The following is a 24,541-nucleotide window of genomic DNA, read 5'->3' on the forward strand; positions in this document are numbered from 1 at the left end:
CATTATGGAATATCCCTGCCCATTGGGTAGGTATTGCTGAGCTCTTTATATCAGAGCTATCAATAGTCCCCTTCCTTGGATGATGCACTAGGTCCTGCCCACCGAGGGTATAAAACTACTATCCAAAGGAAGCCATTTCTCTTTTTCCTTCTCAAGACAGTACAGTAAGACCTCTGTGTTTAGCTGAGCGTACTGATAAGAAAAGAGCTTCTCGAGTCGAGTCGATTGTATTTCCCTTGGATTCGTGCTGAAAGCTGGCTTGCTGCTTTCCCGGAATCAATAACTTTGATTAGACCAAGTCTTTTGTCTTTCTGTCTTTCAGCGGCTTCCTCACTTGTGTGGTAGGCTGCTCTTTGTATCTGTCTGTTGTGTGTGAGCAACTGCCTGTGCAGTCCTCTGCGAATGGTTGTCTTTTCTTCCGGAGAGTACACAGTTCCTCCACGGGGCTAGGCCTTCCGTATCCCCACTGTTGAGTGACTATTCAAAGAGAAATGATAAAAAAAGCACAGCACAGAAAATGTACAATAGCCCAAATGATTCACGAAATAATTTTCTCTGAGGGTTGACATTCAGTAGCTGTTCTTTGTGCTCCCGCCACATTGTTTTCGGTGACACTGAATTTTTCAGCAGCACGGCAGCTTCTCTGATAACCATGATCTTAAAATTTGCATCTTATCTTCTTCTTAATCCCTTTGATACTTGCCCCTTTTTCGTTTCAGTTTTTTTTTTCACTTGATCACTGCAGCTCGGTTTATCCATTTTCAGAAGTAGTCCTATTCTAACACTCAGTAAAGTGAATACATGCTTACACACATTTCACAACTGATGGGGGAAACATAGGCTACAGACAAAATTGAGCATGTCAACTGGACTATTTTTTGAGATCTGATAGAAAATAGGGTTGCCAACTCTGTTTGGATCTATATGGGAGGTTTCATCACATGGCGTAATGACATTAATGATAAACGCACATGCGCGGCGTGCCCGCATGCCTGCGTGCGTATATATCTGTTACAGCACAGACTTTACATCATGACATAAAGTCATAGACACATGGTAAGAAATGCACTCACAGTGCAACTGTTGGGCAGACAAATGCACATTTCCATAACATTTTACACACTGACTGGACTACTGTATAAATTGGATTCAACATTCAATATTCATTTGTGATGTGATTTTCTCCCGGGTTGCTCTCAGCACTGGATATCTCTCTTATCTCTCATTCCTGGAGTTTCCAGGGCAATCCTGGAGGGTTAAAAACCCTATGAGAAAAACGTTGCCCTAAATTCGGGGCCAATACGGTAACCACTACACAGTCATTCGAAAACACTTTTACTACAACATCTATCTATCAGTGTATTTGTCTATCAGTCTATTTGTCAGTCTGCCTGTCTATCTAGCTGTCTGTTAGTCTATCTGTCTGTCTATCTGTCTGTCTGTCTCTATATCTATCTGTCAGTTTATCTGTCTATTTGTCAGTCTATCTGTGTCTCTGCTGGTTTTTGTTCCAACTGAGGAGCTGCTCTCAATTGCTTCTTTGTCTAAAAGGAACTTGAATTCTCCAACTTTTTATAAGCTAAACAATAAAAAAAAAAAATCTTAAATTAAGGGTTCAATGAAGTCATTGAGAACAGCTCAGTTGGAACAAAAACCAGCAGAGACACAGACAGACAGACAGACAGACAGGGGGTTCTCCAGGACCAGGATTAAGAAACAATGGTTAAATAGGTAGATAATAGAGAGATAGCTAGCTTGTTAGAACAAACAGATAGATAGACAGATAGATCGACAGATAGACAGATAGCTAGCAACTTAGATAGGCTGGATAGATAGATTAATAGGCAGATAGAAAGACAGATAGACAGATAGCCATTAAGACAGATGGATAGACACATAGGGCCTCATTTACTAAAGGTTCTTACGCGGTAAGGCACGTCTTATCCAAGGATAAGGTGCGTGCTATGCTATGTCGTATTTATCAAACTACTAAAAGGTTACAGAAAAGCATGACGGAAATTAAAATGTATGACGGAAATAAAAAGGGGCAGCATCTTAAAAGGGTGGCAAATACAGGAAAGCATTTTTTTATTTTCGTTATGCTTTTCTGTTTTCGCCACCCTTTTAAGATGCTGCCCCTTTTTATTTCCGTCATAAGTTTTTCTGTATTCGCCACCCTTCTCTGTGAATTCGACATGCATCTTTGTAGATTCGCCTGCACTTTTTAAGATGACACTGACTTGCACTTTTGGGCCACCGTACTTATGAGTTAACACACACTAGGCAGCAGTGTGGAGTAGTGGTTAGGGCTCTGGACTCTTGACCAAAAGGTTGTGGGTTCAATCCCCAGTGGGGGACACTGCTGTGGTACCCTGCTGTGGTACCCTTGAGCAAGGTACTTTACCTAGATTGCTCCAGTAAAAACCCAACTGTATAAATGAGTAATTGTATGTAAAATTAATGTGATATCTTGTAACAATTGTAAGTCACCCTGGATAAGTGCGTCTGCTAAGAAATAAATAATAATAATAACATGCCTTAAAAATAACGTGCAGGGTCTATTAGCATATTATGACTATTCAAAACGTATGTTAATGTATTGAAATAAAATGGTATGAGAGCATATTTGCTAAACGGTGTTAACCATAAGGTGCACCTTAAGGCCCTGTCCACACTATGCCTTTAAACCGTATTAGTTGCATTTAAGCCGGCTTAAAAGTGCTAAATACGGTTTGCGTCCACACTACGCAGCATTTAATACCGTACTCGAGAACCAGGGGGTAGTCTCGAGTCCGGTTCTAATTAGATCGCATCAGGTAGTGCGGTTTATCAGAAGTGTGGACGCTGTAATACCAAACTACATTTTTTTGTATATCCTCCAATATCCCAAAATGCTTTGTGGTATGTTTGGCGAAATACACAGAGCAGGCGCCAGAAGGACTTGCTATCAGTGTACACTCCGTGCTAGGTATTCATTTTTATGCTTCAAAAAATCTGTCAGGACATCTCTGTTAAACTATTGGGGAATATAACAAAAACACAACGTTAAATTAGGCGACTGCAAAAATGAAATGCGAGTTAAAAGTAGGATTGGGGATGAACAAATTGCGTAATTTGTCAGCTCTGTTTGAAATAAAATTAAGAGGACCAGAATTAGGCTCAGGCAAGATATGAAGGTAAAAACAAAGACTGTTTTGTAATTAACAGCTTTTCTGAGTTTAATTATAAAACGGAATCAGCTCAATTTGTTTAAAGGGACTTCACCTGATTAAAAATAAAACCTGAAAACTTCTTATATTTCATTTATGCAATATGGATCTCTGTTAATATGGGGCATAACACATTATTTTAAAATACAGTGCATGATGGGATACTATCGTATTTATTTCCACGGTTCGTTGCGCTGCTGGGAATTGTAACTGAACTATTCTAATGGTGTGTGGACGCATTAAGTCTGACTAAACATGAAACGGTACTTCAGTGTGGACGCTCTGAGCTGGATTAATTAGAGCGGTTTCGAGTACGGTTCTCGAGATCGGTTATGTAGTGTGGACAGGGCTCACGTGCTGCGTTAACTAGTCCTAGTGCAGTTCTAAGTTTGAAAAGGCTTGAGTAAAACGGTTGTCTGGTGTTCTATTATAAACTGTGTTAGTTTGGCAGTTTGACAAGTTTTTTTTTTTTTTTTTTTTTTTTTTTTTTAACAAGTTCACTGGAATCAGTCAGGTAATGATTCAGATGAATTTTTGTATGGAACAAGGAAAGAATTAAAAAGGGTCGGAAAGGGGGAGGAATTAAAATAGCCTAATTGTAAAAAACAAAAACAAAACAAAAAAAGACAGCTATAAAATGAAGGCGAACTCTTGAGACTGGATAAATGAAGAGTGTGCGAGAGAGAGAGAGACAGAGAGAGGCAGAGGGAGGACGGGACGACTTAAAATATTTTAGCCCATTTTGATTTTTGCAGTTTACACAGGTAAATGGTTATATGAAATTGAACAAATACTGATAGAAGACGAGCTAAAAAACCGTCAATCCATATGGAAATATGTATTGAAGTACCGGTTCATATATTTTAAATATATAGGTTTAATGTTCGTATATTAATATATGGAGGGAATATATTTTGAATATATTGTTTGAATAATAATAATAATAAAAATAATAATAATAATAATAATAATAATAATAATAATAATAATAATAATACATGAAATATATTATTTTTACACAAAAATGTATATAACCTAGTTTTGAAATAACCTACTAATATATATGGGTCATTTATTTAAAATACATTCTTGTCTATATATTTTATATATGGTTCTTACGTATGGGATGAGCAGCAGGTGAGCCTGGTTACCATATTGTTGTGTTTTCGTTCTGTAAATGCTTTTTTCAATACTTAATGCATAAACTCAATATCGTGCCAATAAAGTTCAATTTGAATTTGAAAGCGAGAATTTCAAAGAATTACAAAGAACCGCGAGAAAAAGAGAACTTGAGAGAATAAAGTACAATTTAATGAGAAGAAAAAGATAATATAATGAGAGTTAGAGAGACCTCTCTGCTTATACAATGCTTCCCTGTGCTTTACTGTACTGTCCCTCTCTGTGCTTTTACAATGCTTCCCTGTGCTTTACTGTACTGTCCCTGTCTGTGCTTTTACAATGCTTCCCTGTGCTTTACTGTACTGTCCCTCTCTATGCTTTTACAATGCTTCCATGTGCTTTACTGTACTGTCCCTCTCTGTGCTTTTACAATGCTTCCCTGTGCTTTACTGTACTGTCCCTCTCTATGCTTTTACAATGCTTCCATGTGCTTTACTGTACTGTCCCACTCTGTGCTTTTACAATGCTTCCCTGTGCTTTACTGTACTGTCCCTCTCTATGCTTTTACAATGCTTCCCTGTGCTTTACTGTACTGTCCCTCTCTGTGCTTTTACAATGCTTCCCTGTGCTTTACTGTACTGTCCCTCTCTGTGCTTTTACAATGCTTCCCTGTGCTTTACTGTACTGTCCTCTCTAAGCTTTTACAATGCTTCCCTGTGCTTTACTGTACTGTCCCTCTCTGTGCTTTTACAATGCTTCCCTGTGCTTTACTGTACTGTCCCTCTCTATGCTTTTACAATGCTTCCCTGTGCTTTACTGTACTGTCCCTCTCTGTGCTTTTACAATGGTTCCCTGTGCTTTACTTTACTGTCCCTCTCTGTGCTTTTACAATGCTTCCATGTGCTTTACTGTACTGTCCCTCTCTGTGCTTTTACAATGCTTCCCTGTGATTTACTGTACTGTCCCTCTCTGTGCTTTTACAATGCTTCCCTGTGCTTTACTGTACTGTCCCTCTCTATGCTTTTACAATGCTTCCCTGTGCTTTACTGTACTGTCCCTGTGCTTTACTGTGCTGTCCCTCTCTGTGCTTTTACAATGCTTCCCTGTGCTTTACTGTACTGTCCCTCTCTATGCTTTTACAATGCTTCCCTGTGCTTTACTGTACTGTCCCTCTCTATGCTTTTACAATGCTTCCCTGTGCTTTACTGTACTGTCCCTCTCTGTGCTTTTACAATGCTTCCCTGTGCTTTACTGTACTGTCCCTCTCTATGCTTTTACAATGCTTCCCGGTGCTTTACTGTACTGTCCCTCTCTATGCTTTTACAATGCTTCCCTGTGCTTTACTGTACTGTCCCTCTCTGTGCTTTTACAATGCTTCCCTGTGCTTTACTGTACTGTCCCTCTCTATGCTTTTACAATGCTTCCCTGTGCTTTACTGTACCGTCCCTCTCTGTGCTTTTACAATGCTTCCCTGTGCTTTACTGTACTGTCCCTCTCTGTGCTTTTACAATGCTTCCCTGTGCTTTACTGTACTGTCCCTCTCTGTGGTTTTACAATGCTTCCCTGTGCTTTACTGTACTGTCCCTCTCTATGCTTTTACAATGCTTCCCTGCGCTTTACTGTACTGTCCCTCTCTGTGCTTTTACAATGCTTCCCTGTGCTTTACTGTACTGTCCCTCTCTATGCTTTTACAATGCTTCCCTGTGCTTTACTGTACTGTCCCTCTCTGTGCTTTTACAATGCTTCCCTTTGCTTTACTGTACTGTCCCTCTCTATGCTTTTACAATGCTTCCCTGTGCTTTACTGTACTGTCCCTCCCTGTGCTTTACTGTGCTGTCCCTCTCTGTGCTTTTACAATGCTTCCCTGTGCTTTACTGTACTGTCCCTCTCTGTGCTTTTACAATGCTTCCCTGTGCTTTACTGTACTGTCCCTCTCTATGCTTTTACAATGCTTGACTGTGCTTTACTGTACTGTCCCTCTCTGTGCTTTTACAATGCTTCCCTGTGCTTTACTGTACTGTCCCTCTCTGTGGTTTTACAATGCTTCCCTGTGCTTTACTGTACTGTCCCTCTCTGTGCTTTTACAATGCTTCCCTGTGCTTTACTGTACTGTCCCTCTCTATGCTTTTACAATGCTTCCCTGTGCTTTACTGTACTGTCCCTGTGCTTTACTGTGCTGTCCCTCTCTGTGCTTTTACAATGCTTCCCTGTGCTTTACTGTACTGTCCCTCTCTGTGCTTTTACAATGCTTCCATGTGCTTTACTGTACTGTCCCTCTCTATGCTTTTACAATGCTTCCCTGTGCTTTACTGTACTGTCCCTCTCTATGCTTTTACAATGCTTCCCTGTGCTTTACTGTACTGTCCCTTTCTGTGCTTTTACAATGCTTCCCTGTGCTTTACTGTACTGTCCCTCTCTATGCTTTTACAATGCTTCCCTGTGCTTTACTGTACTGTCCCTCTCTGTGCTTTTACAATGCTTCCCTGTGCTTTACTGTACTGTCCCTCTCTGTGCTTTTACAATGCTTCCCTGTGCTTTACTGTACTGTCCCTCTCTATGCTTTTACAATGCTTCCCTGTGCTTTACTGTACTGTCCCTCTCTATGCTTTTACAATGCTTCCCTGTGCTTTACTGTACTGTCCCTCTCTGTGCTTTTACAATGCTTCCCTGTGCTTTACTGTACTGTCTCTCTCTGTGCTTTTACAATGCTTCCCTGTGCTTTACTGTACTGTCCCTCTCTATGCTTTTACAATGCTTCCCTGTGCTTTACTGTACCGTCCCTCTCTGAGCTTTTACAATGTTTCCCTGTGCTTTAATGTACTGTCCCTCTCTATGCTTTAACAATGCTTCCCTGTGCTTTACTGTACTGTCCCTCCCTGTGCTTTACTGTACTGTCCCTCCCTGTGCTTTACTGTACTGTCCCTCCCTGTTCTTTACTGTACTGTCCCTCTCTGTGCTTCTATAATGCTTCCCTGTGCTTTACTGTACTGTCCCTCTCTGTGCTTTTACAATGCTTCCCTGTGCTTTACTGTAATGTCCCTCTCTGTGCTTTTACAATGCTTCCCTGTGCTTTACTGTACTGTCCTCTCTGTGCTTTTACAATGCTTCCCTGTGCTTTACTTTACTGTACTGTCCCTCTCTGTGCTTTTACAATGCTTCCCTGTGCTTTACTGTACTGTCCCTCTCTATGCTTTTACAATGCTTCCCTGTGCTTTACTGTACTGTCCCTCCCTGTGCTTTACTGTGCTGTCCCTCTCTGTGCTTTTACAATGCTTCCATGTGCTTTACTGTACTGTCCCTCTCTGTGCTTTTACAATGCTTCCCGGTGCTTTACTGTACTGTCCCTCTCTATGCTTTTACAATGCTTCCCTGTGCTTTACTGTACTGTCTCTCTCTGTGGTTTTACAATGCTTCCCTGTGCTTTACTGTACTGTCCTCTCTGTGCTTTTACAATGCTTCCCTGTGCTTTACTGTACTGTCCCTCTCTGTGCTTTTACAATGCTTCCCGGTGCGTTACTGTACTGTCCCTCTCTGTGCTTTTACAATGCTTCCCGGTGCTTTACTGTACTTTCCCTCTCTGTGCTTTTACAATGCTTCCCTGTGCTTTACTGTACTGTTCATCTCTGTGCTTTTACAATGCTTCCCTGTGCTTTACTGTACTGTCCCTCCCTGTGCTTTACTGTACTGTCCCTCTCTGTGCTTTTACAATGCTTCTCTGTGCTTTACTGTACTGTCCCTCTCTATGCTTTTACAATGCTTCCCTGTGCTTTACTGTACTGCCCCTCACTGTGCTTTTACAATGCTTCCCTGTGCTTTACTGTACTGTCCCTCTCTATGCTTTTACAATGCTTCCCTGTGCTTTACTGTACTGTCCCTGTGCTTTACTGTGCTGTCCCTCTCTGTGCTTTTACAATGCTTCCCTGTGCTTTACTGTACTGTCCCTCTCTGTGCTTTTACAATGCTTCCATGTGCTTTACTGTACTGTCCCTCTCTATGCTTTTACAATGCTTCCCTGTGCTTTACTGAACTGTCCCTCTCTATGCTTTTACAATGCTTCCCTGTGCTTTACTGTACTGTCCCTTTCTGTGCTTTTACAATGCTTCCCTGTGCTTTACTGTACTGTCCCTCTCTATGCTTTTACAATGCTTCCCTGTGCTTTACTGTACTGTCCCTCTCTGTGCTTTTACAATGCTTCCCTGTGCTTTACTGTACTGTCCCTCTCTGTGCTTTTACAATGCTTCCCTGTGCTTTACTGTACTGTCCCTCTCTATGCTTTTACAATGCTTCCCTGTGCTTTACTGTACTGTCCCTCTCTATGCCTTTACAATGCTTCCCTGTGCTTTACTGTACTGTCCCTCTCTGTGCTTTTACAATGCTTCCCTGTGCTTTACTGTACTGTCTCTCTCTGTGCTTTTACAATGCTTCCCTGTGCTTTACTGTACTGTCCCTCTCTATGCTTTTACAATGCTTCCCTGTGCTTTACTGTACCGTCCCTCTCTGAGCTTTTACAATGCTTCCCTGTGCTTTAATGTACTGTCCCTCTCTATGCTTTTACAATGCTTCCCTGTGCTTTACTGTACTGTCCCTCCCTGTGCTTTACTGTACTGTCCCTCCCTGTGCTTTACTGTACTGTCCCTCCCTGTTCTTTACTGTACTGTCCCTCTCTGTGCTTCTATAATGCTTCCCTGTGCTTTACTGTACTGTCCCTCTCTGTGCTTTTACAATGCTTCCCTGTGCTTTACTGTAATGTCCCTCTCTGTGCTTTTACAATGCTTCCCTGTGCTTTACTGTACTGTCCTCTCTGTGCTTTTACAATGCTTCCCTGTGCTTTACTTTACTGTACTGTCCCTCTCTGTGCTTTTACAATGCTTCCCTGTGCTTTACTGTACTGTCCCTCTCTATGCTTTTACAATGCTTCCCTGTGCTTTACTGTACTGTCCCTCCCTGTGCTTTACTGTGCTGTCCCTCTCTGTGCTTTTACAATGCTTCCATGTGCTTTACTGTACTGTCCCTCTCTGTGCTTTTACAATGCTTCCCGGTGCTTTACTGTACTGTCCCTCTCTATGCTTTTACAATGCTTCCCTGTGCTTTACTGTACTGTCCCTCCCTGTGCTTTACTGTGCTGTCCCTCACTGTGCTTTTACAATGCTTCCATGTGCTTTACTGTACTGTCCCTCTCTGTGCTTTTACAATGCTTCCCGGTGCTTTACTGTACTGTCCCTCTCTATGCTTTTAGAATGCTTCCCGGTGCTTTACTGTACTGTCCCTCTCTGTGCTTTTACAATGCTTCCCGGTGCTTTACTGTACTTTCCCTCTCTGTGCTTTTACAATGCTTCCCTGTGCTTTACTGTACTGTTCATCTCTGTGCTTTTACAATGCTTCCCTGTGCTTTACTGTACTGTCCCTCCCTGTGCTTTACTGTACTGTCCCTCTCTGTGCTTTTACAATGCTTCTCTGTGCTTTACTGTACTGTCCCTCTCTATGCTTTTACAATGCTTCCCTGTGCTTTACTGTACTGCCCCTCTCTGTGCTTTTACAATGCTTCCCTGTGCTTTACTGTACTGTCCTCTCTGTGCTTTTACAATGCTTCCCTGTGCTTTACTGTACTGTTCATCTCTGTGCTTTTACAATGCTTCCCTGTGCTTTACTGTACTGTCCCTCCCTGTGCTTTACTGTACTGTCCCTCTCTATGCTTTTACAATGCTTCCCTGTTCTTTACTGTACTGTCCCTCTCTGTGCTTTTACAATGCTTCCCTGTGCTTTACCGTACTGTCCTCTCTAAGCTTTTACAATGTTTCCCTGTGCTTTACTGTACTGTCCCTCTCTATGCTTTTACAATGCTTCCCTGTGCTTTACTGTACTGTCCCTCCCTGTGCTTTACTGTGCTGTCCCTCTCTGTGCTTTTACAATGCTTCCCTGTGCTTTACTGTACTGTCCCTCTCTGTGCTTTTACAGTGCTTCCCTGTGCTTTACTGTACTGTCCCTCTCTATGCTTTTACAATGCTTCCCTGTGCTTTACTGTACTGTCCCTCTCTGTGCTTTTACAATGCTCCCCTGTGCTTTACTGTACTGTCCCTCTCTGTGCTTTTACAATGCTTCCCTGTGCTTTACTGTACTGTCATCTCTGTGCTTTTACAATGCTTCCCTGTGCTTTACTTTACTGTCCCTACCTGTGCTTTACTGTGCTGTCCCTCTCTGTGCTTTTACAATGCTTCCCTGTGCTTTACTGTACTGTCCCTGTGCTTTACTGTGCTGTCCCTCTCTGTGCTTTTACAATGCTTCCCTGTGCTTTACTGTACTGTCCCTCTCTGTGGTTTTACAATGCTTCCCTGTGCTTTACTGTACTGTCTCTCTCTGTGCTTTTACAATGCTTCCATGTGCTTTACTGTACTGTCCCTCTCTATGCTTTTACAATGCTTCCCTGTGCTTTACTGTACCGTCCCTCTCTGTGCTTTTACAATGCTTCCCTGTGCTTTACTGTACTGTCCCTCTCTATGCTTTTACAATGGTTCCCTGTGCTTTACTGTACTGTCCCTCCCTGTGCTTTACTGTACTGCCCCTACCTGTGCTTTACTGTACTGTCCCTCCCTGTGCTTTACTGTACTGTCCCTCTCTGTGCTTCTATAATGCTTCCCTGTGCTTTACTGTACTGTCCCTCTCTGTGCTTTTACAATGCTTCCCTGTGCTTTACTGTAATGTCCCTCTCTGTGCTTTTCCAATGCTTCCCTGTGCTTTACTGTACTGTCATCTCTGTGCTTTTACAATGCTTCCCTGTGCTTTACTTTACTGTCCCTCCCTGTGCTTTACTGTGCTGTCCCTCTCTGTGCTTTTACAATGCTTCCCTGTGCTTTACTTTACTGTCCCTCTCTGTGCTTTTACAATGCTTCCCTGTGCTTTACTGTACTGTCCCTCTCTATGCTTTTACAGTGCTTCCCTGTGCTTTACTGTACTGTCCCTATCTGTGCTTTTACAATGCTTCCCTGTGCTTTACTGTACTGTCCCTCTCTATGCTTTTACAATGCTTCCCTGTGCTTTACTTTACTGTCCCTCTCTGTGCTTTTACAATGCTTCCCTGTGCTTTACTGTACTGTCCCTGTGCTTTACTGTGCTGTCCCTCTCTGTGCTTTTACAATGCTTCCCTGTGCTTTACTGTACTGTCCCTCTCTGTGGTTTTACAATGCTTCCCTGTGCTTTACTGTACTGTCTCTCTCTGTGCTTTTAGAATGCTTCCATGTGCTTTACTGTACTGTCCCTCTCTATGCTTTTACAATGCTTCCCTGTGCTTTACTGTACCGTCCCTCTCTGTGCTTTTACAATGCTTCCCTGTGCTTTACTGTACTGTCCCTCTCTATGCTTTTACAATGCTTCCCTGTGCTTTACTGTACTGTCCCTCTCTATGCTTTTACAATGCTTCCCTGTGCTTTACTGTACTGTCCCTCTCTATGCTTTTACAATGCTTCCCTGTGCTTTACTGTACTGTCTCTCTCTGTGCTTTTACAATGCTTCCATGTGCTTTACTGTACTGTCCCTCTCTATGCTTTTACAATGCTTCCCTGTGCTTTACTGTACCGTCCCTCTCTGTGCTTTTACAATGCTTCCCTGTGCTTTACTGTACTGTCCCTCTCTATGCTTTTACAATGGTTCCCTGTGCTTTACTGTACTGTCCCTCCCTGTGCTTTACTGTACTGTCCCTCCCTGTGCTTTACTGTACTGTCCCTCCCTGTGCTTTACTGTACTGTCCCTCTCTGTGCTTCTATAATGCTTCCCTGTGCTTTACTGTACTGTCCCTCTCTGTGCTTTTACAATGCTTCCCTGTGCTTTACTGTAATGTCCCTCTCTGTGCTTTTACAATGCTTCCCTGTGCTTTACTGTACTGTCATCTCTGTGCTTTTACAATGCTTCCCTGTGCTTTACTTTACTGTCCCTCCCTGTGCTTTACTGTGCTGTCCCTCTCTGTGCTTTTACAATGCTTCCCTGTGCTTTACTGTACTGTCCCTCTCTGTGCTTTTACAATGCTTCCCTGTGCTTTACTGTACTGTCCCTCTCTATGCTTTTACAGTGCTTCCCTGTGCTTTACTGTACTGTCCCTATCTGTGCTTTTACAATGCTTCCCTGTGATTTACTGTACTGTCCCTCTCTATGCTTTTACAATGCTTCCCTGTGCTTTACTTTACTGTCCCTCTCTGTGCTTTTACAATGCTTCCCTGTGCTTTACTGTACTGTCCCTCTCTGTGCTTTTACAATGCTTCCCTGTGCTTTACTGTACTGTCCCTCTCTATGCTTTTACAATGCTTCCATGTGCTTTACTGTACTGTCCCTCTCTATGCTTTTACAATGCTTCCCTGTGCTTTACTGTACTGTCCCTCCCTGTGCTTTACTGTGCAGTCCCTCTCTGTGCTTTTACAATGCTTCCTTGTGCTTTACTATACTCTTCCTCTCTGTGCTTTTACAATGCTTCCCTGTAATTTACTGTACTGTCCCTCTCTATGCATTTACAATGCTTCCCTGTGCTTTACTGTACTTCCCCTCTCTTTGCTTTTATAATGCTTCCCTGTGCTTTACTGTACTGTCCTCTCTGTGCTTTTACAATGCTTCCCTGTGCTTTACTGTACTGTCCCTCTCTGTGCTTTTACAATGCTTCCCGGTGCTTTACTGTACTGTCCCTCTCTGTGCTTTTACAATGCTTCCCGGTGCTTTACTGTACTTTCCCTCTCTGTGCTTTTACAATGCTTCCCTGTGCTTTACTGTACTGTTCATCTCTGTGCTTTTACAATGCTTCCCTGTGCTTTACTGTACTGTCCCTCCCTGTGCTTTACTGCACTGTCCCTCTCTGTGCTTTTACAATGCTTCTCTGTGCTTTACTGTACTGTCCCTCTCTATGCTTTTACAATGCTTCCCTGTGCTTTACTGTACTGCCCCTCTCTGTGCTTTTACAATGCTTCCCTGTGCTTTACTGTACTGTCCTCTCTGTGCTTTTACAATGCTTCCCTGTGCTTTACTGTACTGTTCATCTCTGTGCTTTTACAATGCTTCCCTGTGCTTTACTGTACTGTCCCTCCCTGTGCTTTACTGTACTGTCCCTCTCTGTGCTTTTACAATGCTTCTCTGTGCTTTACTGTACTGTCCCTCTCTATGCTTTTACAATGCTTCCCTGTGCTTTACTGTACTTTCCCTCTCTGTGCTTTTACAATGCTTCCCGGTGCTTTACTGTACTGTTCATCTCTGTGCTTTTACAATGCTTCCCTGTGCTTTACTGTACTGTCCTTCCCTGTGCTTTACTGTACTGTCCCTCTCTGTGCTTTTACAATGCTTCTCTGTGCTTTACTTTACCACTGTCTTTAGGCTACATTTGAAAAGCATTTCTTAATGTATTTAACATTAGGTTTTATAAGACTGGAATCAATGTTCCGCTGTAGTTTCAATCAGCGGCTGTGGAGCCAGGATGAAGCGTTTGACTCGGGTTGAAAACGCGCATGGCAGTAGCCACAAAACAAAAGGTTTGACGTGGTTGAAAATATGTAGTTTGAAACTGTCATGCCCAGCTTCGGGACGAATCTTAACCCATACATTGCAGAGTAATACAAATGTGAATGCATGCAGGGCTGAATTCAGGGCTGAGTCACCCGGGGGCAGCTCTGTGTCGACTCAACCTGAGTTTTAATGTGTAGTGTGAAAACAGCTATACATAGTAGCCCAGTGTTTCCCTTTCAATTCTAAGATGACCATCAAACATTATGGAATATCCCTGCCCATTGGGTAGGTATTGCTGAGCTCTTTATATCAGAGCTGCCAATAGTCTCCTTCCTTGGATGATGCACTAGGTCCCGCCCACCGAGGGTATAAAACTACTATGCAAAGGAAGCCATTTCTCTTTTTCCTTCTCAAGACAGTACGGTAAGACCTCTGTGTTTAGCTGAGCGTATTGATAAGAAAAGAGCTTCTCGAGTCGAGTCAATTGTATTTCCCTTGGATTCGTGCTGAAAGCTGGCTTGCTGCTTTCCCGGAATCAATGACTTTGATTAGACCAAGTCTTTTGTCTTTCTGTCTTTCAGCGGCTTCCTCACTTGTGTGGTAGGCTGCTCTTTGTATCTGACTGTCATGTGTGAGCAACTGCCTGTGCAGTCCTCCGCGAATGGTTGTCTTTTCTTCCGGAGAGTACACAGTTCCTCCACGGGGCTAGGCCTTCCGTATTCCCACTGTTGAGTGACTATTCCAGCCGCGTCTCCTCCATGGGGCTAGGCTTTGCTGCATCCCCGCTATCGAGTAGACCCTCTTGGCTATGTAGGCCCGTCTGCTGCGGTGGGTTCTGCCAACCCCCCCCCCCCCAAAAAAAAGTGTGCTCTTCCCTTTACTATTATTATTATTATTATTATTATTATTATTATTATTATTATTATTATTATTGTTAGTATTATTATTTATTTCTTCTTGGATCTCCTCAGTCAGACAAAAGGCTCTCTTTGGCACCCGGACCAGGCAAGTTCCGGCTATGGGTCTGGCCCCTGAAAGGAACCGCTGGTTAGCCCTAGAGCTGTGAGATGCGGTTGTGGGTACATTGCAGAGCACTAGGGCAGACTCCACTAGGTCTTTGTACACCTATAAGTGGAGGTATTTCCAGCTTGGTGTCTGGCTAGAAGCCATGACCCCATATCTTGCCCCATACCAGACATCTTACAGTTTCTGCAAGAACTGCTTGATGCTGGTAGGTCACCTTCCACCTTGAAGGTGTATTTAGCGGCTATCTCTGCTTGCCATGCCCCGTAGATTCAATGTCTCCGGGCGTGCATTTTTTGGCTACCCGTTTTCTTAAAGGCACGCGGGAATTACGTCCTCCCAGGAGGACTGTTCTCCCCGAATGGCCTCATTGTTGTACTGGAGGCTCTCACAAGGCGCCGTTTGAGCCCATACACTCCATAGAGTTGAAGTAGCCTACCTGTCTATGAAGACAGCCTTCCTCTTGGTTATCACCTCTGCTAAGCGGGTCAGTGAGCTGCAGGCGCTGTCTGTGCACAGCTCCTGCATGCGTATTGGGAAGATGGCAGCAGGGTGTCTCTGCGCACCAACCCTGCTTTCCTCCCCAAGGTGATCACAGCCTTCCACATTAATCAGTCTGTGGAACGGGAATCCTTCCATCCACCTCTGTTTGCTTCAATGGAGGATGAGAGATTAAATTTCTTCTGCCCAGTGCGGGAATTGAGATGCTACATGCATAGCACAAGAGCTCTGTGTCAATCTGACCAGCTCTTCGTCTGTCATAGGACACTGACCTTAGGACAGCCCCTCTCTAAGCAGCATCTGTCACATTGGATTATGGATACAGTCTTGACTGCATTTAATAGTGCTGGCTTGCCCCCCACCCGGTAGGGTAGCTGCACACTCCACTAGAGGGTTGGCTGCATGTTGGGCCCTCTTCAGAGGTGCCTCGATGTCTGATATTTGTACAGCGGCTAGCTGTGCTACGCCGCATACCTTCTCCAGGTTCTACTGTCTTAATGTGGTAGACCCTGCTCTGCCTTCATTAGGCATGAGGGTCCTTGAGGGTGTAAGTTCACACTGCTAACCTCTGGGTTAGACAGTGCTTGTGCGTCCCTCATATGCTGCCGTTCCTTCTCCCTCGCGACGGCTCTGGTATGCATTATCCCATACATAATGTTTTAGGTTAATTACCGTAACCCTGGTTCCCTGAAAGAGAAGATGACCACCAACCGCGAGGTCGCCCTCACAGGTTCGACGGAAAAAGAGAAATGGCTTCCTTTGGATAGTAGTTTTATAACCTCGGTGGGCGGGACCGAGTGGATCATCCAAGGAAGGGGCCTATTGGCAGCTCTGATATAAAGAGCTCAGCGATACCTACCCAATGGGCAGGGATATCCCATACTTAATGTTTGGTGGTTGTCTTCTCTTTCAGGGAACCAGGGTTATGGTAAGTAACCTAACGTTCCCAATCCTGCTCCTGGGAACCCGTTGTGCCTGCTGGTTTTTATTCCAACCGAGCTGCTCTCAGTTTACTTAATTTAACCCTCAATTGAACTAACCATTTGCCTAATCAGAGTTTTTGAATTATTTTAGAGTTGGAGATTAAGTTATATACTGTATAAGGAACTGTATATAAGGAACTTGAAATCGCCCAACTTTTTATGAACTAAATAACAGTTTTCTGTTGTTGCTCTCAATCGAACTCTTAATTCAACCAATAGTGTGCTTAATTCAGACCTTATTCTCATTGTTCATGTAAATAGTTGAACAATTCAAGTTACTTAATACATTTTTAGACATAACTTGAAATATCCAATTCTTTAAGAGCTAACAAATAACTCAAAAACTCTGATCAGGTAAATTATTAGTTCAATTAAGGGTTCAGTTAAGTACTGGTAATTGAGAGCAGCTCAGTTGGAACAAAAACCAGCAGACACAGGGGGTCCCCAGGACCAGAATTGGGAAACACTGACCAGCAGACACAGGGGGTCCCCAGGACCAGAATTGGGAAACACTGACCAGCAGACACACTAGCAACTAGCACCCATTGATAACGTTTTCATACTCGCCGTGGATCGACCAAACACCATGTTTAAGGTGGTACGGCTGGATTACATTATTAGATGGTAAATTCAGGTTTAAGTTTAGTTTAACAATCCTGCTTTGAAACAGTATGATGTTGTGTCACTATATGTTGAATTTCTTATATTTGTATTTAACAAAAAAAAGTCAATTTTAAGAATAATAATAAAAAAAATGGCCACTGTTTAATTTTACCATTTTGAAGCCTAGGCTACCTCAAATTCCATTGTGTAAAATAAAGGAATGATATGTAAGGGCTGAAGTAAAAAGTTTAGTAGTAAAAATTTATATTAGCCTAGATAACGACACATAATTAAAATGGAAAATTTAAATAATGGCAGAGAGAGGTTTGTATCACAATACTTAACATAGTTACTATATACTATATATATATATATATATATATATATATATATATATATATATATATATGAGCGCTTTTTTTAGTTTCCTGTTTTAAGAGGTGAGGCCATGACCCGATTACGATTTGTCGATTTGGCAATTTGTCATTACGATAATTTGTTTTTTTCTTCCTTTGTCTAGGAGTTGAGAACAATAAGCTTCACAATGGGGAACAAACTCAGTTATGCTTATCACATCTCAGTTATCACTGCAGACTGCTCTCATGCCTCAACTATAGATTCTCTGTCTGTTACTCTGATCGGCACCAAAGGCCAGAGTAACAAAATGAAATTGGACCACAAAGGACTGCATTTCTTTAATGAAAGGGTGAGTATATCCATTATGAGTTCATCAAATACAATCTCTAGATAGACATATATACAGATAGATAGATAGATAGATACATAGACAGATAGATACATAGAAAGATAGATATTTTTATTTTTTAAAATACTTTATTAAACACTTATAAAAAGTCAAAAACATTGAGACAAACATTAAACAATATTTCATAACAAATTAACACAATTGCTTCATTAATTAAATATTAATATAGAAAAGCCAATTATATTAATTCAAACACAATATCAAAAATTCACACGCAGTTTATCATCGTCAATGTCTCACAACACATCATCTATACACCAAATCTGCTGAAAGCTCTCTAAATTATTTGTAGTTTTATAATAACTAAAATCCAGCTTCATTCTGCTTAATAACAACATTCTAAAAATGGTAACAGGATCTTGATTTCTAAAACAATTAGCCAATTTGGCTTGTCCAAAAATACAATTAACAAGTTGAATTTTAAAACTGCTCTTTTTGCTGAAACCAAAAATAAAGATGATGTCACTGAACTGGAAACCCAATCCAACAATAATATTTCTCAGCACATTGAACATGGGTTTTAATCTTTTACAAAAAAACCCAAAAAAAACAATGAAAAACAGTCTCTCTTTGAGAACAAAAAGGACAACTATCTTTAACTTCAGGGTTAATAATACACACAAAAGAATTAACAGCAACAATAGTGTGTAAAATTCTCCACTGCAGATCACCTGATCTTTTTGGTTATGGTGGCTTGTATAAGGAACCCCCGGCTGGCTGTATATGTCCTTCCACCCCCAACCTCTCTCCCCAAGGAGTATCAGGTAACGACTCAAGCTGTTTCTGATGTTGTGTTTTTACACAAATTCTATACAGCTTCTTCCCATCTACTGTAGCCAGGGAAAGATCTTTCAGATCTTTAACAGTCAACAGCTTCCCTTGCACATCAGAGTTCAGACTGAGTTCAGGGGAAATATCTAAATCAGGAAAATCAGGGTCAGGCTGAAGCAGTCTTATTTCTAAAATAATCCTCCAACAGCTCTATATTTTCCTCAGGCATGGCATTGCACACTTCATAAATGAAACGTTCAGCCAAGCGAACCGAGCGGATCCCTGGCTCTGAAACCAAGGGCTCCGACCTCTTCCATGTGAAGCTGCGATAATCCAGCAGCTGTCTCAGTTTTACTATTTCTGCCCTCTTCTAACAGCCAGTATAAGGTTACATTCCCAGTGTGGGTACTATTGTAGGCAGTTAATATATTCTTAAGAGCAATAAATTAAAGGACCTCCAAAAACTGTCGTGCAGAGGTCACCATACTTGGAGTAACTCTGTGTTAGTGCTTCACACAGTTTCTCAAAGTTTTTTCTAGTTTCAGTTGATAATGTAGAAGTCCGTTCTTGAACTGTGTCAACAAGTGTTAGAGACAGCAGCTTGGCTTTAAGCAGGTCCTTTGTCAGTCTCCAATCTTCTACATTGTGTCTAATGTGACTGATATGTCCCTCAATGGTGATGTCTCTTTTAGCTGGGTCAAACTTGTTGAGGGTTGTTTAGCTTGTGGATTTCTTTTTCTACAAGACAGGTGGATTGCAGCAAGCGGTGAGGTGCTCTGTCCACTTGGTACAAACTATTAGTTCTCAGTTCAGGTTGCTCTGTTTCACCATTGTGTGTTGCAGAGGTATAAGCTGGGCTCTGCATTCTGTTGTCGGGGACTTGCATTCTCGGTAGCGGAGTGTACTCAGGTAGCGAGGTCATGCTTTCGGCAGCTTTTCGGTGGAGACCGTTGTGACTGAGTGCGTAGCGTTGCACATCGGGTGGCGCACTTGAGGCAGCTTCCTGCAGTCGTTGGTCTCTGTTTCTGAGCCGTGCCACTTCTCTGGAGAGCTGGCTCACTACTTCTTGTAGGCTTCCTGCCACAGTATTGTTCGTGGTTAGGGAGCTCATTTCAGCTCTGGATCTTCGGTCTGAGCGCTGATCTGACCTTCTTAGATAATCCAGTTCTCTGGGAGGTAGCTCTGGATTATTAGTAGGCGCAGAGGTTGATTCAACTCTAGTGGACAGTCTTTGAGTTGACACCTGCAGCCTTATCTTTTGGAGGTTGCGAATCTCTGTATTTGCTTTTACAAGATCCTCCTTTCTTTCTTCTAGCTCTTCGTGGAGCCTATTGAGATCCTCATCTTGTTGTTGCAGCAGTGAGCTCAGGCAGTTGTACTGCTCTCTTTGGTCTTCCATCTGTCGCTGGAAGTCTCCTATCTGCTGCTGGCGGTCTCTTATCTGCTGCTCTCTGTCTTGTAGATCCTCAGCTGCGGCGTCTTGTTCAAGTTCCTTGACTCTATTCTCCAGTCTGTCTATGTCAGTAGTGAGGGAGGCAATCAGGTTTGTTTGTGCTTTAATCTCAGAGTTTTTGTCTCTGACTGTGTCCTTTTGGAGTTCAATGTCATTGAGGGCTTGTTGCCACCCACAGTGGGCCGCAAAACCAACAGCAGCGTAGCGTGTTGGTCTGTACGCCGATCTCATTTTGGGGTTGTCCTCACATTGCCAGGCGTGTTCTTGCTGGTAGCTTTCCAGCTCAGCCACAGTGTGACTTTTCCATCCGATGATCTCAGGTGCATGGTTGGGTTCTTGGATTGCAGCATTGTAGAGAAATGCAGAGATGTCCAGCAGTTCGGTTGCCATTTCTGATCCCTACACTACTCTAACTAGGGGCTCTATTGGTTGGGAGTTAGAAGTTAGCACTCAGTATTCAAGTTAATCCTGATTTAACTTAATCTGTAGTGTGTGTGTGTATGTGTGTGTGTGTGTGTATGTGTGTGTGTAACTAGGGGCTGTCACGTTTTCACTTTTCACGTACTCTTTTTATTGTATTATTTGCTCTGTATCCACTCTTAACTCAGGGGAGACGTTAGGAGGACAGAGATGTTTAAAACTCCTAGTGGTTTATGTTCGAGCACTGGACGAGCGGTGTGTCCATGAAACCTTTGTTTAACCAAGAAAATCACTCAGACTCATTTATTTGAAGTTTTACGAATCAGAGCAACATCAGCGCTCCTTCGGTTTATTAAAATGCCTTTAATACTGAATTAGTAGTTTGCGCATACCACCAAAACCCCAAAACATGTAATAACAATTAGCAGTCCTAAGTTTATTACAAGCTCAGCATTAATACTTCAATAACATAATACAATTATATGTATTTAGTGCAGCCCTCGGGCCAGCTAAGCACAAAGCCTACAAGCACCCACTGCTGTATTTTAGCTCATTCAATATAACACTCTCTTAATACTAAAACATAGCTTCAACACCTCATAGCAATATAACCAATACATGCAAGATACAATAATTTCATTAATATGCTTACATCCTATTATAAGGGAGAGTAGCGTGAATGAAAGAATAGAACTGTCTTCAAAGAGCAGATCAAACTGAGTTCAATCAGTTTATTTGTGAAGGTCTGCAAAGGATGGACCACGTTGCTCTGCCAAGCTGAGTCTTGATTGTGGTGCCTCATAGTGAGAGATCTAGGTTTTTATAAGATTCTCTCTCCATTGGAATACATGGGAAGACAGTTCTTTTCTTTTTTGGCAGATAACTAACTTTTCACAATTAATGGGAGTCATATGCCATCAACACGTGTCTAAAACACTTGACCATGATTTCATCCACTCATTCCTCGACCCCCTCCTCTATCTAAAAAGTTAGGTGAAGCAGAGTTCACAAAGTCCTTGCTACCTTTCTACTTTTTATATGTGTACTTATAAAATCATTTTGTTTGAGTATATGAGTGTTGTGTGAATATATACAACACCAACAGTCTTGATTATACTGATTATATGTGCCTGGCTTCTAAAAATATAGAATATATTTTTCGAATTGGTTTCCTTCTCTCCTTACAGGTGTGTGTTTAGCAGGTATTATAGGGAACTTCCATCCTTTGTCTCTTTAGTGTAGAGTTTCTCCCCGTGGGAAATCTAATTATTTTTACTGAGTTGTAAGGCTGTAGTGTCTTTCTCTTATGGGTCCCTGGTAGCCTGAACTTAATTGACCTTCAAATGACTTTGTATTTTTCAGCTATACACAAACTGGCTAAAACCAGTTTGCTAGAGACACCTTTCTCTTTGCCAATTTTAGTAGTGATTAATGTTTTCTAGAACTCTCCCTACACCTGTGTCTTACGTGCTTTTTCTGCCCGACAACTAACTATCTTAATATATATTGGAATTAGTCCATTTCTATTCTAACTCCCTTTTTTTGCAGTCCTTGGAATAGTTTCATTTCTATTCTAACTCCCTTTCTTCGCAGTCCTTGGAATAGTTCTGGCCTTGATACTGTAAGTTTCCCGATAAGAGAATCCCCGCTTCTCTTGCCAACGAAGACCTCTTGGTACCAAATACTGATCCTTCCAAGGGCAGGCTTGTAGAAAGTTCAAGAAAACAGGTTACATAGAGTTTACTTTTCCAAAGCCTATCCTTTGCTTTTAAAGTTATTTTTCAATATTTATTCAATATTTTTATTTCGTATTTTAAACACAGCATCTTTTTATGCTGCATTATCTTTTAACTCAGAGCCAAACTAAGTATTTTGCTCCTTATACGATATGGTTGTTAACTATATTCCTCTTTTACTAGCAGCAACATAGCAGCAATATTGAAATAAGAGTTTATTTAACTTTTCTGTTCCTTTTTTTGTGGTGTATCCTCTAAAATACTTGTTTTTCTTGAATCAGAGGCTGCTTTTTACACTAAATCAGTCTTACCCGCCCACCTATTCCAAAACTGAATTACAAAATAGGTGAACAAGCAGAAACCGACCCAAAATGAAATCTTTTAGTCCTTTTCTGTTTTCTTTTTTTTAAAATACTCTAAACCCCTTTTCTCTATATTCAGAAAGTATAGTTCTTAAATGCAATCATATAACAATACTTTTCATTGAATTGGGACTTGGTACTCAACAACACCCATTTTGATAAGAACAGTTTCAGGCATATTATCGTATCAGGCAGTGCTAAGCATATGATCTTATACATAAAAATTGTTCATAGTATTTCACACTGTTATATAAACTTATGATTACATGTTACCACAACAATCTGTACTACTTAAAGCAAACATATTAACATACATCTATTAGTACAGCATTATTCTATATTCAAGCTGAAAAGTGTTAACAGAGATTTTGGCACTCAGTTCTGGGAACCGTGCCTATTTTGATAAGAGACTGCTTGAGGCTAGCTAGTGCATCAGGCTGTACCAGCTTCTGCTATATGGTCTTACAGAGAGAGCATTTTACAGTATTTGTTACAGACTAAAGATTATTAAACACTACAAATGGTTACAGCACATACATTTCATCAATATATTTAAATCATCCAGTCCATGTCCAATGTTTCAGCTCGTTCCCAGCAGGACTCCACTTCTGTTCTTGGTTCATCTCGAGTTGGCTCAGCAAATACCACCACAGGCCCCATGAGCCAACGTTTTGCGTCACAGGTGTGGGTCGCCATGGCCTTAACTTTATGCCTACAAGACACTTGTACACGCTTAATAGGGACACCTTCCCCACATTCTAATTTGCCCAGATGTGCCCATTTCACTAGGTGACTGCCTTCACAATCCATGCATTCAACTCTCTTTACATCCCTTGGATTTAAATTCAAATGAGAGAAAGAGAGTCCCTCAGAATCATCACATTCAATTAAGATCCGACAGTGTCTTACTAAATGACTGCAGGCTCGACATGGCTTGGGCATAGTCAGGGGTGATTCACCTCTGCACCTGTCACATTCACACATAAAAGAGGATTACTTCTCATTTCATGAACCAGGGCTAACTCTGTACCTCTCACAATCATTCTGGACCTGTACATGTTTCTTTCATGCATTTCCTGCTGTTCACATAGAGACACCTTACGAGGTATGCCATCCATCCAGAACACAGTAGGAGGCCAAAACTCACTGTTTTTCATATCAGCGGGGACCCAGCATCTGTTCTGCTCTGCATCGTCAGTGGGCAGACTTAATACAACTGAATCTGAATCAATCGATGAACCGTGAACTCTAGCCACTGAAATTCTCCATGCAAAGTTATCCAATGTCTTACTACACATAATAGCTGGTTCGGGGTCACCCGTGACAGGACACTCACGCTTTTATGAAGGGTGTCCAGCTGGATGAATTAGCAGAAGCCTCCCTATGAGAGTAGCTCTTAGGATAATGGCGATTCTTTGCTGGGTCTCCTGACGGCTGGCTCTCCTACGCTATGTGCTTAGGGAAGAAAAGCGAGAGAGAGAGTTATTCTCAAGGAACTAACAAGAGAGAGATAGAGAGAGCAAAAGAAACAGGGAATTTCTCTTCCTGTTTAGTAAGCTTCTATGGGAAATCTAGTAGCAAAATGTATATTATTTTAGTCAGGCCATGCAGACTACAAGATTTGAAAATAGGAAGGGCAAATTAATAAATACTACTCCACCACTTGGTGGCAGAGTGGGGAACAATGGGTTCCCTATAAATTATTCCTCTTTAAATAGATATATCTGGGATATAGCTTAGGGAATTAAGGATATCACAGGAATAACATCTGTGCAATCTACTGTTTATTCATTGACTCTGAATATTACCTACTCAATGGCACTAAACTAGTGTTTTAGGACAAATTTATCTTGTCCCTAAAGAGTAATTGGATTATTCCTAATCTTTATCTTGAAATTAAATAATTTCACAGAGTCAAGGAATTTACTTCCTAAATGTAGAATTTCACAAACTCAGAATAAGGATTGGTTTGCTGAGTGTTCAAATTGTGTACTCTGTGGTACAACATTAAAAAAAAATAAAAAGAAAAGAATCAAAATAAATCTAAATAAATCAAATAAAATGGAAATGAAATGAGAGTAAACAAGAGAAACAAAATAGTACAATAACAAAAAGATAAAAGAA

The 24,541-nt window shown here is 41.7% G+C and overlaps 1 protein-coding gene across 1 annotated transcript in view; it reads left to right on the forward strand.

Annotated features, from left to right (window-relative positions):
• The first annotated feature begins 2,909 nt into the window (after positions 1–2,909).
• The window catches only part of LOC117973352 (hydroperoxide isomerase ALOXE3-like), a 50,500-nt gene continuing 28,868 nt past the window's right edge, over positions 2,910–24,541 (forward strand). Inside the window, exons 1-2 of the mRNA XM_059033380.1 lie at positions 2,910–2,968; positions 17,430–17,615. Of these exons, the coding sequence (XP_058889363.1) occupies positions 17,454–17,615 (162 nt within the window). The 5' untranslated portion in view covers positions 2,910–2,968; positions 17,430–17,453. The remainder of the gene's footprint in view (positions 2,969–17,429; positions 17,616–24,541) is intronic.

The sequence above is a fragment of the Acipenser ruthenus genome, chromosome 11 (assembly GCF_902713425.1).
Source record: "Acipenser ruthenus chromosome 11, fAciRut3.2 maternal haplotype, whole genome shotgun sequence".
Lineage (NCBI taxonomy): Eukaryota > Metazoa > Chordata > Actinopteri > Acipenseriformes > Acipenseridae > Acipenser > Acipenser ruthenus.